At 35.3% G+C, this 14,933-nt stretch overlaps 2 protein-coding genes across 7 annotated transcripts; both read left to right on the top strand.

The window, feature by feature from the left end:
- Window positions 1-771: 771 nt before the first annotated feature.
- Window positions 772-8,220, top strand: LOC147390049 (CBL-interacting serine/threonine-protein kinase 9-like). Of its 2 annotated transcripts, XM_086417863.1 has the most exons (15): window positions 772-1,173; window positions 1,377-1,439; window positions 2,864-2,935; window positions 3,118-3,225; window positions 3,334-3,414; window positions 4,375-4,428; window positions 4,528-4,653; window positions 4,742-4,831; window positions 4,960-5,082; window positions 5,224-5,331; window positions 6,013-6,129; window positions 6,257-6,313; window positions 7,323-7,397; window positions 7,500-7,570; window positions 7,860-8,220. In XM_086417863.1, exons 1-15 carry the CDS (start codon window positions 994-996, stop codon window positions 7,885-7,887), a joined length of 1,353 nt encoding a protein of 450 aa, XP_086273989.1. In that variant the 5' UTR covers window positions 772-993; the 3' UTR covers window positions 7,888-8,220. The 2 variants fall into 2 exon arrangements, with proteins under 2 accessions (XP_086273989.1, XP_086273990.1); XM_086417864.1 differs by lacking the exon at window positions 7,860-8,220 and having other exon boundaries at window positions 774-1,173; window positions 7,500-7,574.
- Window positions 8,221-10,841: 2,621 nt separating this feature from the next.
- Window positions 10,842-14,679, top strand: LOC147390048 (beta-carotene isomerase D27, chloroplastic-like). 5 transcript variants are annotated; one of them, XM_086417799.1, is made up of 7 exons: window positions 10,851-11,361; window positions 12,817-12,909; window positions 13,368-13,429; window positions 13,571-13,677; window positions 13,853-13,948; window positions 14,023-14,152; window positions 14,373-14,679. In XM_086417799.1, the coding sequence occupies exons 1-6, from the start codon at window positions 10,966-10,968 to the stop codon at window positions 14,070-14,072; spliced, it is 804 nt and encodes a 267-aa protein (XP_086273925.1). In that variant the 5' UTR covers window positions 10,851-10,965; the 3' UTR covers window positions 14,073-14,152; window positions 14,373-14,679. The 5 variants fall into 5 exon arrangements, with proteins under 5 accessions (XP_086273926.1, XP_086273925.1, XP_086273923.1 ...); XM_086417797.1 differs by having other exon boundaries at window positions 14,299-14,679; XM_086417798.1 differs by having other exon boundaries at window positions 14,023-14,211; window positions 14,299-14,679.
- Window positions 14,680-14,933: the final 254 nt, after the last annotated feature.

Raw genomic sequence — 14,933 nt, 5'->3', positions numbered from 1 at the left:
AATAATTACAACTACCTCCTCGATGCCCACGGATGTAAAAAAAAAAAAAAAATTCCAAAACCAGATTTCAGATTTATGTATCTCTTCTAACCATAACCCTCAACCTTTCCATATTTTCCTCCCATCCAATCACTGCTAATTTCAGTTCTGGCGACGTGGGTTACGATAGAAAGGCTTGGGCGACCATTACCCCATCCATCTCTGTGGCAATTTAACCTTAATCGACGAAAAAAACCTTCATTTCACTTCGGAAACAAAATACATCGGTTTAGTCCACCATTAATGGTGGATTTCGTCAAACCTCCAAACTAGAAGATTTGAAGCACTAGTAGAATCTAAAGAAGAGAAGGAATCGAAAGAGGGAGGGGATTTTGACAAATTACTCGTATTCTTCGTGATCTTTTAGAATGATTGGATTTTAACATAATCAACTTTATAGGCTTAGATTTGTTAGGGTACTTGAATTTTCGATGTTTTAGCTTTTATATGAGGAGGTTTCGATACGGATGTGATTTGGGGGTTTGAAGATGCGGGGAGGTAGATATAATTTTTGAAAAAAATTAAGTGGAGCAATTGATTTTAAAGACACGGGAAGGAAGTTGCAATTTTGTAAAATTTTAAGTGAATCAATTGTGTACGTGGATTTATAACAGATCTGCGCCGTTAATCTCAAATCATCCGACACAAATTACAAGAGCCACCGAAAGTGGGTCCCGCATCTTCTATCTCTATCTTATTCCCAATTCCATCTCATTCTCATCAAGAACTGTGTCTCTGTTTTTTCTCCTCCTCTCTCTCTCTCTCTCTCTCTCTCTCTCTAAATATATATATAATTACAAACGAAATAGTAGGGGCATCGTCTCCCTTTCTCTTCCTCATTCTACAGATATAGAGAAGAAACGTATAGGCTACCTACATACATGCATAGATCGAAGGTTCAGTAGAAGGTGAGATTTATATTTATATTTATAATAAATAATAAATTGGGAGAGAATGAGCAGGAACACTGCAGCTGGGATCCGCACACGTGTGGGGAAATACGAGTTGGGGAAGACCTTGGGAGAGGGCAGCTTTGCCAAGGTCAAGTATGCCAAAAATATTGAAACAGGTGAGAGCGTAGCCATCAAGATCTTAGACAAGGATCAGGTCCTCCGTCACAAGATGGTCGAACAGGTTCTTATTTATTCTCTCTCTCTCTTTCTTTTTAATTATTTATTATTAGAATCTCGATGGAACAGTTCTTTCCATTTTTTAATTATTTGATTGTTTAAAGAAGAAATCTTCTCTTATTATCTGGAGGATGTATACGTTTCTTAATTTATATTTATATATTCTGATTCTGATGAATATTTTATGACACTTTATAATAACAACAGATAAAAAGAGAAATTGCAACCATGAAGCTGATCAAGCATCCTAATGTCATCAAACTCTATGAGGTATTATCAATCATGCAAATCCTCTCCCCCTTTTTTCTTTTTTTGTTTTTTTTCTCTCTTTTCGAATGTGGGCCCATTCAATGATCCTAGCCATACAAAAGCGACGGCTGAGATGAGAGAGGATATATGTCTAGGAAAATACTACCATTATTGTGTTTTTCCTCAAATCTCGGCCATATGTTCGACGCGCTTTTGTTTTTCCTCAAATCTTGACCACATGAACAACGCACACCGCAAAAGTTGTTTGAGGTTAGAAAACTCTTTCTATCTATGTGGGGTCCACAGATTAGATTGCCTGCTCAGCTGAGCAGGGGGTTACTGTATTTATTTCAAAATTAATTGCCACCATGTCATCATTAATGTGATAATTGGGGAGTACTTCCAAATGATTGCCATTGGTTAATATTATGAATAAATGAATGCAAGAGACGGTTGGATACGTCCCTGATGCGGCAAGGTCACAGAATCATACATCTTTTTTTTGTGTATCCCGATGAAAATGATATATGGTTATGCGTCCTTACCATGTCAGCCGTGTATCCAACCACATAAATTCAAAAAGGGTATCACATTATTGTCATTTAACATTTCAGTTGGGGTGGGGGGGGGGGGGGGGGGGGACTAGCAAAAAGGTGGGTGTCAATAACGCTCCAACCACATGCATTCATCACATGATAAATAATAAATTCAAAAAGGGTATCACATTATTGTCATTTAACATTTCAGTTGGGGGGGGGGGGGACTAGCAAAAAGGTGGGTGTCAATAACGCTCCCCCTTCATAAAAATCTGAAGGAATATTATGGGCAAGTTTTGTTCACATTCTATGGGATAGGCTATTTTAAATCAATAAAAAATTTGTGTGTCAATTATAAGCATGGCTAAGCCCCACTATCTAATACGACCGTGGGTTTTATTGACTTGTCTAACATGTAGTGCACCTTAGAAATGTGTTGTAACGTCTCTTAGATTGCAAATTAGATATAGAGAAAATTAAATGGTTGTAAAATATTGTTCAGAAAAGGATTGTCTTTATGTTTAATATATTATTGAAGAGAGGGGATTAGATTTCATAACACATTACTTTTTTTTATGGCCAGTACTGATGAAGAGCACAAAAATGATTTCTTGAAGTCTTCAAAAAGAATTTGGATATGTACTTGGTGTTTTATAGATCACGTTGTATCTAGCACTATCTATTTTTTAAAAGAAAAATCACTATTTCCCATATCCATCCTATGAAAGAGTATTTTAAGGGTGGCTTAGACCCATAGCTCAGTTCGTTAGACAATGGCTTGCTAAATTTTACTGATTTCCTTATATCTAATTATCTATGGTTATGAGTTGCTTTTGTCAAATATAGTTCACTTTCAATGATTCTGCTTGTACCAGTCAAATCATTTAATTTCTGTGATTATGTATATAGGTCCTGGCAAGCAAGACAAAGATATACATTGTGCTTGAATTTGTTGATGGAGGCGAGCTCTTTGACAAAATAGTAAGCATTCGGGGCGTAGTTTAATATGTTTTGAGGACCTCTCTGGAATTTAATCAATTATCAAATGGTGTAATGTACCACATGGGTTGATATCATGCATATGTGGCGGAGTAGGAAAGCAACCTTGCATTTTCATAGCTATGATTTTGTGACATTGCCTTATCTCATCTTTCATTGTTAAGGTCAACCATGGGAGGCTTAAGGAGGATGATGCTAGAAGATATTTCCAGCAGCTCATTAATGCTGTGGATTACTGTCACAGTAGAGGCGTATATCACAGAGATTTGAAGGTTTAACGAACTACTCCTAAGCGAATATTGGCTATTTGGCAACTTTGACTCTGCTAGTTATGCAGTGACAATTCACTAATTGAGTGTTATATTTTTCATCTTTTGCAGCCTGAAAATTTACTTCTGGACTCTTATGGTGTTCTTAAAGTTTCAGATTTTGGCTTAAGTGCACTTTCGCAGCAAGTGCGGGTAGGTATCATGCCCTCATCACAAATTTTCCTTCTAATTTTAATAAGAGTAGGTTCTATGTGCAATACAAGTGGACAATATGATATACTTGTGGAATGAGAATGGAAAGTAAATTCAATTCAGTACCTAGTCAGTGTTTTAGTGAAGATGTGAATTGCTTGAGGGGAGTTAAATATTGGAATTGCTTGAGCCAGGCCAAATGCACATTCAAAAAGGCCCAGAAACAATGTTGTCACCACCACTGGAATAAAAGGGACTTGGCGTGTCATTGGGTTCTTGTAGGGTTTTGTGCAAAAATTCATTGGCTTCTGTTTATTGGCCGAAGATAGGTTGCTTGGAGCTTTGTGGTCTCACTTTGGTGATATTGACACTTAAGTTTGTTACGGGAATATTAAAACATATAGTTTCATAAAGTTTTGTTTCACATTTATATTCGCAAGAGTCTTTTGCCATTATATCCAAAGGGATTAGTACTTCCTTGTCAGGGTTGGGACACCCTCCATTATCAAAAAATAAAAAAAGTCTCTTGTAATTATGAAATTCATTGTTGTAATCTGAAATTGTTTCTGTTTCGTATACATACTATACGAGCATGCTATCTAGTAGAAAAGACTATGCCTGGTGAATTTAGTAATTATCTATGATGGAGAAATGGGACAAGTTTACATAAATTAAGCTGAACCAGTTACATCTTCGTGGGCAATATGTGTTTCATAGGATGTTTTGGGCGATGTTATTATAAGAAATTATGGAGCCTATTCAGCGTAGTGTGTATCTGTCAGTACTAACAGATATGATGACCTTTCTTTTATCTAGTTTGTGTTTCTCTTGTGAGTTGTACTTTTTATTCGCATTCAATATCTTGTAGACCAGCTGCCTCAAATGAAACTCATCTCTGTTTCTCAAGATATTCTTACACTAAGAAATGACCTTTTTTGATTGATGTTCTGATTACTGTAGGAAGATGGGCTACTTCACACTGCCTGTGGAACCCCAAATTATGTTGCTCCCGAGGTATTTATCAACATCTTCTATGCCTTTATGAGAGCAATGGATTACACTACTGCATTTCATACCTGATCATATCTATTTGCTTGAAAACTATATTGCCAGGTGATCAATGATAAAGGTTATGATGGTACAACGGCCGATATATGGTCTTGCGGAGTCATTCTTTTTGTTCTTATGGCTGGTTACTTGCCTTTTGATGACTCAAACACTATGGCTTTGTATAGAAAGGTAAGTATTTAAATGTTTTATATTCTCTCTTTTCTCATTCTGAAAAGCAAATTCAGAGAACTGATGTGTTATTATGCTCAAACTGCAGATCTTTAAAGCTGATTGCACGTGTCCTTCGTGGTTTTCATCTGGTGCAAAGAAATTGATTAAGCGAATCCTTGACCCAAATCCTCTTACTGTAAGTTTCTGTAATGAACTTGTTCACTAATTCAAACTCTGAAGTCATTGCTGACCTGCTACTATGAAGTATGAGTTGGATAAAGTTTACAAGCTCTTTTAATGTGTGTATTCTGTGATTTTCTGCAGAGAATACGAATTTCAGAAATTTTAGAAAATGATTGGTTTAAGAAAGGTTACAGGCCACCTGACTTTGAAGAAGGGGAAGATGTTAGCTTGGACGATGTTGATGCTGTTTTCAATGACTCAGAGGTAAACCATTCACATCTTCATCCTTGCATCATGTTGAGCTGAGATAGAACATGTCATTCACACCTTCACTTTTAAAGTGGGAGCAATGCATACACAAGCATGACAACTGCCACCTGATGTTCTTTTTCTCCTTTTTTGCAGGAACATCTTGTAATGGAAAGGAAGGAGAGACCAGTATCAATGAATGCTTTTGAGCTTATTTCTAGGTCACAGGGATTCAATCTTGGAAATTTGTTCGAGAAACAAGAGGTAAGTTTTGTAAGATGAACATTTTCATAGATATGCAAGTAGTGCATTGCACTAGGTTGACTAAAAGATGTAACTGATTGTAACATTGGTTCCAAAGGCTAGCCATGTATACACCAGTGTAAACCAAGGTCTAAAATGTCATATCAATTGAACGTTTTGGTTAATGAAAAAATCATACGGTATTGGCCATTGCGTTCAATACAAACTGATATATTCTGACACATTCCTGAAACATTCAATGTTTCAGAGTCAATGTTCCGTATCAGTTTCGGTATATGTATCGACCGACACATTCCAATATTTTAAACAATGGTGTAAACAACCAAATGTAATGGATTAACCTTTGAATACTAGAGTAGAGGCTGAAAGATAGGAAGGCAGTGGATGTGATCTATCTTTGTTGATGACATTCTTTTACTCACACTTGATGTAGAAGGTTGATACCACCTGCCATCTCAGCACAAAGAATAGATAAATAAGCTGATATTAAAAAGAACATATAAATAAATATTAAGTGTTCCTCATATCTTTTTTCATGCAAGGTCCCACATTTCTGGAAGAAATTTCTCAATTAGGGAAATTTTGGGAGGAAATCAACATCGTCACTTCTCATTCAATGGTTTAATTTGGGATTTTGACCACTGCTCTTTCTGTTTCCTTTTTTGTACTTCCAAATCATAGGGTATTGTCAACCGAGAAACACGTTTTACTTCTCAGTGTCCTGCGAATGAAATAATGTCTAAAATTGAGGAAACTGCTAAGCCTCTTGGGTTCAATGTGCGCAAACAAAATTACAAGGTAAACAATACTTCTTTTCAGCTTTCATTTCACATTCTTTGTTGTGTTCAAGTTTATCTCGATAAAGATGCAGTGGACATCATTTGTTTAAATAATGGTTTGATCTGGAATACAAACCATGCTGCAGATGAAATTGCAAGGTGACAAGAGTGGAAGGAAGGGGCACCTATCTGTAGCTACAGAGGTACTAAATTACTCCTTGGTCAATGAGAGCTCAATTTGTATTTCTAGATGTATAACATAGTAATTGACTATTAGTTGATTCTTAGTTCGAGAGGAACACTATTCCTATTGTTGTTGGTTCAGTATTTAGACTATGGCAAGTCTAGAGTCTAGATTTTCTTTTAGCATTGGTACCCCAATTCAACATGAGTATGGGGTTTGTGTGTGAAAGACTTGTCGGTACCCCAATCCAACATGGGTAGGGTGTGTGTGTCAAAGACATCTTAAACGTGTCCACATTTTATATTAAAAATTTACTATATTATGTGTACAAATACTTTATAAAGGGGAGTTGTATTGTCTGAGACTTCAGTACAACGTTAGCATCCTCCACAACTATGTTTCTTCCATAAATACCTCCAAAAGATATTTATATTGTCTTTAGTGCAAAAAAAATAAACTTTTATTGTCACTTTTCAGTAAAACTTTAAGATATTTACAAAATTAAAATTGAGCAGTGACAACAAAACCATTGCTTTCTTGCACTAAAAGTGAAAAAAAAGGGATAATCTTCTAAGAATATTTATGGAAGAAAAATGGTTGTGGAAGATACCAAGATCCGATCGAAGTCATAGACCTTAGCACATCCCTTTTATAAATTGGTGGAAAATGAAGTAAAGAATCTAGAACAAATTAATTAGACATTAGTGTTGTAGCGATGGAGAAGTGACATGTTTCCTGTATTTTATGTTCTATTTTTGAGATGGGTTTTTATGAAATTGTTATCCAAGCTTTCATATATAAACTGCTGCTGTACCCTGAGGTTGTCTGCCAAAAGTTAAAAACATAGACCCAATCAATACCTGTATCAGTTAACACCTGCATCTGCACTTAGGCAACGCTTCATTTGGTATTGGCGCATTTGTTCAAAGTACTTGAGCAATGTTTCACTTGTCTTAGAATATCTGGGAAACAGCTTTCTTCAGGTAGTTTCAAAGGTTAATCAGAATTTTATTTCATTTCCGGTTTAGGTGTTCGAGGTGGCTCCTTCTTTGCACATGGTGGAGCTTCGTAAGACCAGAGGGGACACATTGGAATTCCACAAGGCATGTCAATGTTAAACTCTCAAATTTTATTTATAAAAATGAGATTTAGGACTGCATTCTGACTGACCCATGTGTATTTTCAACTTTTTGAACAAATGACAGTTCTATAAAAGCTTCTCGTCTGGATTAAAAGATATCGTTTGGAAGTCTGAAGCAATCCCGGAAGAGACAAGGTGATTTGTCAGATGCATTTGCATGGAGTCCATAAAAACACTGAAAAAACTTTGAAGTGGCCATCCCACTTCTAAATCTCAAAGGAGAGGGAATGCTCTCCTTTGGATTACATGTGGCATTTCTAGGGAGGTATTCTAAATATTGACAAAAATGTAGAGGCGCAAAATAAATACAAAATGTCACGTATCTTGTAACAAGGAGGGTTCCTTCAAAATTTGAAGCGGGCTGCCTGCTTCAAAGTCGGACTTTAAAAACACTTGTGGTCTGACTCTAGCTTTTCTTGTGCAGGGCAATAACCAAAACTTCCAGTGGGTAGAAGCTTCTTAATTGTTGCTCTCCATATTTATTATGAGCATGCATTTATATCTGAGAGTAATGGTCCATGGAAGGACATGGTAAATCTTCTCGAGTGCCCTTGTTTAACAGCAACATACATTCATGAGTTAATAGTTTTTTTTTTTTTCAAGGTGCATGAGGTAGTATTGTTTTTGGATGTGTGCGAAGGAGATGAAATAAATCTGTATCCAGACCTCCACAAAGGAGCTAATAAACATAATGCATTGAATTCGTACAACAGATTACAAACTCATGACATTTGAGAAATTATTATTATTATTTTTTTTTTGCAATGGAAAAAGACATTCCCTCATTTTATTTATTTATTTATTTATTTTATTTTGCTATGCCATTTGATTCTACCTATAACTGCAAAAATAACGAATATGGACGTCCTTCATCACCTTCAGCAGCTAACTGAAGGGAAATTCAATAAATTTAGAGGATTTCTATTGACACACCGAATTTTACTTATGACATATCATTGCTTTACAAAATAAATGACGTCAATTTAGACTCATTCTTTACTCTCTTTTTTCTATGGCGTTCCTGTTTTCTTTTTTCTTAAAAACAACGGAACCCATTTCTTCTCAAATGTTATCTGCAAATAAAGAAATGAGAGTCTGCTTAGCGAATCTTTTTTATGATTTTTTTTTTTTTTTTTGAGAGTTCCACTCCTTGGGATGTTTTGAAATTTAAGATTCTTAAAAGGGTGTTTTTTTTTAATATTATTTTAACAATTGGAATCTATGATTTCTTAGGGTATGTTTGGTATCACTGTTGAAGTGTAAAGTTTGAAGTCTGAAGTCTGTTTTTTGAAATTTGAAATCTTATTTTGAAAAAGTTGTTTGTCTATCATTTTTAAAAGTTTCTAGTTACAAATAGAAGTTTAAAACATATTGGTCATTTTGACAATATTACCTTTTTGTAATTCTAATAAATTGTTAATTAAAAAATATAACATGTTATGCATAATGAAATCATTCATACATTTAATTTCGATTTTTAACAAATCAAACACTCCAAAACTATTGTTTACAAATTAAATTCATACTTGAGAAATTATATTCCAATAAGGTAATACTCAAATAATAAGCAATCATTCATTTTCTAGTTGAAAAATAAAGGGTTTTAAGGTTCGTATAAAAATATAGAGTTTTCGAATACGAAACAAGAAAAAAGAAGAGACTTTGACAATACAGTTGTAGAGGAAGGAGAAATAGAAAAGAAAGGAGAGATAGAAAAGAAAGGAAAGGTAGAAAAGTTAAAAATAAGAGTTTTAAGATTCGTATAAAAAAAAATGATAAGTGATAGAAATCAAGATTTTGAGGAGGGTATTTTAGGAATAAAAAAATTAGATTTCAAAAGTTTCATCTAGCATCCCTCCATCGTTGGTTTAAAACATATGAATTTTGGTTCTGAAGTCTGAAGTCTGAAATCTGAACCAAAACAAACGAAAACAAAGTTTCTAAAGTCTGAATTTTGAAAGTGAACCACCTCCATTCAAACTTCAAAAGTGTTACCAAACACACACTTAAAGACTTGTGATAATCTAATGCTCTTCTTTTGAAACGCCCCAATACACTCTTAATTTTTCTAAGAAATCTTTTTTAATGAAATCCCAAAAGATGCCTTTGTTAACATAAGTATCACAATATTGACCTCATTTCCCACTTTTTCTATGTGGCAGTGCGCACAGAATCATGATGCTTTTCACTTGTATCTCAATGAAAAGCATCTATAATTTGTACAAACCTCCACATAAGCAAAGTGTGAAATCAGGTCAATCTTTGAGGTCACTTCATTAGATTCTATATTTGATCTTATCTTAATATATTTAATTTTATTAATCGGTGTGTTATAAATAAATTTAGAATCTCAACTACTTGTTACTTCCCTCAAGCACATGTAATCGTTCTATGTTATATTAACTAGGGGTGCAACTTGCTTTGGTTTGAGGTCAAATTGGAATTGAATTAACATAAATCGATTCCACTAAATAAGAATCAGAACCGAACCAAATTCCATTGGAACGAAACCGAACTAAAATCGATTCGGTTCGATTCTACGGGTTGTCAATATTGTATAAATTGTAAGTAATATTTTTTAATGTAAAAAAACAAACATATGATAAACCTAAAATTTAATACATTAAATCACTAATCTGTTGATAAAAAATCATTAGTTATTCATAAAAGATCATTAATTCGTGTCCTAACTCCTAAAATAATTCATAATAATTATGATATATATTTATTTATTTATTGCATAGGATTCGGTTCTTGGTTTGGTTCGATTCTATACAAGTTTGATCTAAGAACCTAATCAAATTGATCGATACTCCATTTTCGTAACCTGAAACTGAACTGCAACTTATATAAAACCGAACCGAACCACCCCAAAGCTTTCGGTTTGGTTTGGTTCTCGGTTTGAATCGGACCAAGTTGCACCCCTAATAATGTCTAGCCAATGTTTAGGTGCATTAAATACATCTTGAAAATTGAATTTCCTACCAAAATTGCCCTCAAATGTTTTTTTATACCACAAATACCCTCAAATGCTTAATTCCAAGGGCACATGGAGGTGGATGTGGAATAATTGTTCACCAGTCTCCAACTCATTCCAAAGACAACACACATCATTCGTTACCCAACTGACTTGCGTGGATGAAACTTAGCCTCAAAATGCATTTGTTGGTTCGCAGCCTCTCAATTGTTAATGATATGGGTCCACTACTTAGAGCTCCTGAACTTCCAAATTTTATCATTCAAAACTTGCCAAAATCTGTCCTTGAAATCAATTTTAATGACAAAAAATATTTGCATTGCATCAGAAGAGCAGGGTTACTTTGGTCATTTCAATAGATATATCCGCCAAGGCCCCGTATGCAAGTTATGGTCGTAATTTGTTTGGAAAAAGCAAATTCTCTAGATTGTGTTAAATCCTTGGAAGCAAAACATAACTAAATAAACAGACCGAATGTACCTCCGTATTTAGAGAGAGAGAGAGAGAGTTAGTAATCACAAGGAAGGAAGGAAGGAAGGAATAGATATAAGTCATGGAGGTGGTCCTCAGCTTGCAGACAGTTGGGTTACGATCTCAACCACATGTGAATTGGATTTGTAAACAAAGGAGAGGTTATAGTATCCGTTGCGGAATCGCTGAACCTTCGGGAGAGCCGGCGCCATTGGGACAGAAGACAGAATACAAAGACGGATTGGTGGAGAGGGTGTTTATGGGACTATTCGGCCGAAAGATGGAGAAATTTACAGCATCCAGTAGTACTAGTGGTGGTATTAAAACGAGAACAAGGCAGCTTGGATTGTTGGATTACAATTACGAGAGCTTTGTGGATGTATCGAAAAGAGTAATGCAGGGAAGATCTCGCCAACAACAGCAACAAGTTGTCAGAGAGGTTCTCTTGTCTATGCTCCCTCCAGGTGCTCCTGCTCAGGTTCGTTGGTTTGTTTATTATTCAGCACTAAAGTATATAGTACCCAGACATTGTTCTGCTACCTTTAATTATTTTGATCCATATGCGCATGTTGCCCAAGCATACACGAGTTCTATGTGAGCTTCCATTGATTACATTCTGAAATTAAGACCCAAGCTCTATGTGACGCGTTCTGTTCAGATGCATTATTTATCGTACATGTACTTTGGTGTACTACGCCATTTTCGGAATGGTGTAGTATTAGTTAATGAGACTAAAGAGGGAGGGAATCAATACAAAACTGCAATTATGGAAAGAGTGATGTTGCAGTCAAAGGGCCTTGGAATGAGTAGAAAAAGGATCAAGTATGTAGAATGTAAATCTAGGATTGATACCCATTAATTTTTTACCACAAAGAAGAGACCACTTCCTTTATCTCAAGAGATGAATGTTGGACAATCAAGAAATATCATGTTAATTAATTTAGTGTAGCAAAGAGGATGATCCTGAAATGGGTGAAAGTAAAAAAATTTGGAAAGAAGATACAAAAACTAATGCGGCCGAATTTTTTTGGGAGTAGATCCAATTGAAGATATAAACTAACTGAAAGTCAATTAAGATGGTTTGGGCATGTTCAATGGTAGTCAATTATAATCTCAATTACAAGAATATTCAAGTGAAAGGTCCTAAAGGAGCAAAGGAAAATCCAAATATAAACTTCTTTTTTCTAGGTAAAGCAAATATAAAATCAATTTCAATAACATAGAATTTGGTGTTAGACAAAGTAGAATGGAGGAATAGGATTCGTTTAGTCAACCCCAAATCTTTAAGATAGGGTTTTGTTATTGTCGGCGTCGATGACGACTATCATTGACTTAGTCATTTTTCATACACAATTTATTTATTTCTGTCTAGTAAGAGATGTTCAAATATGGTGGGGTTAGTGGGCCCAATTAAGTCTGCAACAAGGCATCTTTAGGAGGAGAAGGTCAAACTTTTTATGTTAATGAAAAGAGAATTTTCACTGAATGTTGTAGTGTCTACTGCACACTTAGTATGACTTTGCTATGCGAAGGGCTCACATCAAATACGTTCTCTACCCAAGTCGGTAATGTTATGTAAAACCTTGACATTTAGTTGGTACCAAGGTCATCAAATTGAAGATATAGAAGTGGGAAACTGATTCAACCTCTAGAAATTAAAATTTTAAAAAAGGAATGTTCAAAGAGAAATGCTAGTTGCTGCCATTCTCTAATTTAAGAACTACATAGAAAAACATAAGTGTCATTGAAAGTTTTTTTTTTTTTTTTTTTTGTCTTGTCTTTCATGAGGTTGAATCTTCTCAACAATGCTGAAGGGGTTACTTGCTAGCAGTTTCTGTAAACTAAAATTGGCTTTAGAATGGAAGGTCCATTAATTTATGCAGATGTAACTCTGTTTGTTAGTAAAGGATATTTTGATTGGTCACCATTGCAGTTTCGAAAATTGTTTCCACCAACAAAATGGGCTGCAGAGTTCAATGCAGCGCTTACAGTACCATTCTTCCACTGGTTAGTTGGGCCTTCTGAGGTAAATGTTACATGGCTTACCTTATTTAATGTTTTTTTTTTCTTCAGGTGCATCTTCTGTTTTTCATGTCTAAACTGGTGGAACCTTACATGATACCCTTCATATAGAATCATTAAGAAAAAAAGAACCACTACCGTTATTAGCTACGTTGTTGGGTTCCCTCAAAATATCAATTATTTAATGATAGCACAGTGTCATCATTCCTCGAGGGCCATATTACCTTTTTTGTTTGAAACAAACTTGATTAGTGGGGAATGCAGATTATCTGTACACTACTTGTTTGCTTCGGGTAGGCAAGAACATTGAGTGGGCTTTCAAGAATTAACCTCTCCTAATGAAATCACTCGTGCAGTCTAAACATTTTTACCACACACACGTACGCACAAATTAACATATTAGTACTTGAAATTAATTGTTTAGATCTCTTTTACATACTAAGTGATGAGAGGATCTCTTAGGTCATGGAGGTGGAGGTAGATGGGGTGAAACAGAGAAGTGGAGTCCATATAAAAAAGTGCAGGTAGGTTGCTATCTTCTTTGGTATTAACTTTCCCAAGAACACACTTTGCAAGAGATGGAAGTCTCTGTCATTTTTATTTTTCTTGCATGTATTTTTCTCACTATCCCAAGCCATTACCAAAGCTCTTTGGGTCATGTTAAGGTACTTGGAAAATAGCGGGTGCGTTGGAATGTGCGTGAATATGTGCAAGATTCCTACTCAAGATTTCTTCACAAATGAATTTGGACTTCCCTTAACCATGATTCCAAGTAGGTTCTCATCTTATCTGACCAATCTATGTTCACCCCCCCCCCCCCCCCCCAAAAAAAAAAAAAACTGCATTACCGTAATAACTCTAAACAATTGTAGAATTAAAATCTGCTCATACATTCAAATTTGTGATACTTCTCACATTATAGCAACTTAGACTCTTTCTATCTGCAGATTTTGAAGATATGAGTTGTGATATGGTGTACGGCCAAGTGCCGCCTCCATTGGAGAAAGATCCAGTGTTTGAACAACCTTGCTATGCTAGCCTATGTAAGGTGTAGAAACTCTAAAAGAACATGACACAGAAAATTTTCATCCTCTGACTATAAGATTTTGTCTAATAGGTTCCATGTCAAATCCCAACGCAAGCATTTGTCCTAAATTACAAGCATGAGAAGTTAAATATCCGAGGAGTCTAAATATGAACAACAAAGCATTTGAAAATGGCAGTTCAGGTTGATCCAGTCTTAATAGGTAACACACTCATCTCTCATTGGAACTCGAAGCACAACTTCTTGCTGAATCTTCCCTTGGTACCATGAAAGCATAACTTTAGCTATTTGAATTTGATAGATTATTTGATATTTGCATCATCTTATTTATAGAAATTGATTATCCAGAAAATAATGAGTTCGGAATTTTTGTCAAATGTTGAGGAAGAAACTGAAGTTTTGCTCTTGTGAAGCCTCGGCAGATAAATCTCATACTTTGGGCACGAGGGAGCCAATGGAATCTATGTGGAAAATGTACATTTCCCCTATTCATTTTTATCAGCCAAGCGGACAAATTCCTATCATATGCCTTGAGTTGGTACGATTATTGCTTTTAGTAAGTGATAAGACTTTGAGATAATCTGTAGCGAGAAGCCTTCTATTTAATTAAGTAGAATGCTCTAGGTTCCTTTGCCATATAAAGTTGTATGTAAAATTTTATCATTTGCTACATGACCGAGATTATGTATATGGGTTGGACTCAATGTGTTTTGAACCTTAGTCGTGGTATCAACACTTGCAAACCTTAGTTTTCCGTGTTGTAGTCCTTGTTCAAAATCATCAAGACTTTCCATCAACTCATGCTACAAGATAGAATGCCATTATGTCAAATGGTTGTCTTATGTTTATCCATTACAGACATTTATAGACGCACACATTCTCTATGAAAGTCCTAATGATACCTGTATCCATTCAGTTGAAGTCTGCACGTTGCCCGCTTAAAATCATCTCATCTCGTTCTTTGTTATTGAGTTATTTATCTC

The sequence above is a fragment of the Akebia trifoliata genome, chromosome 12, assembly GCF_017979445.1.
Source record: "Akebia trifoliata isolate Shusen 1 chromosome 12, ASM1797944v1, whole genome shotgun sequence".
Taxonomy (NCBI): domain Eukaryota; kingdom Viridiplantae; phylum Streptophyta; class Magnoliopsida; order Ranunculales; family Lardizabalaceae; genus Akebia; species Akebia trifoliata.
Note: the sequence above shows the minus strand (reverse complement) of the source record. Positions and strands in the feature narration are given on the sequence as shown.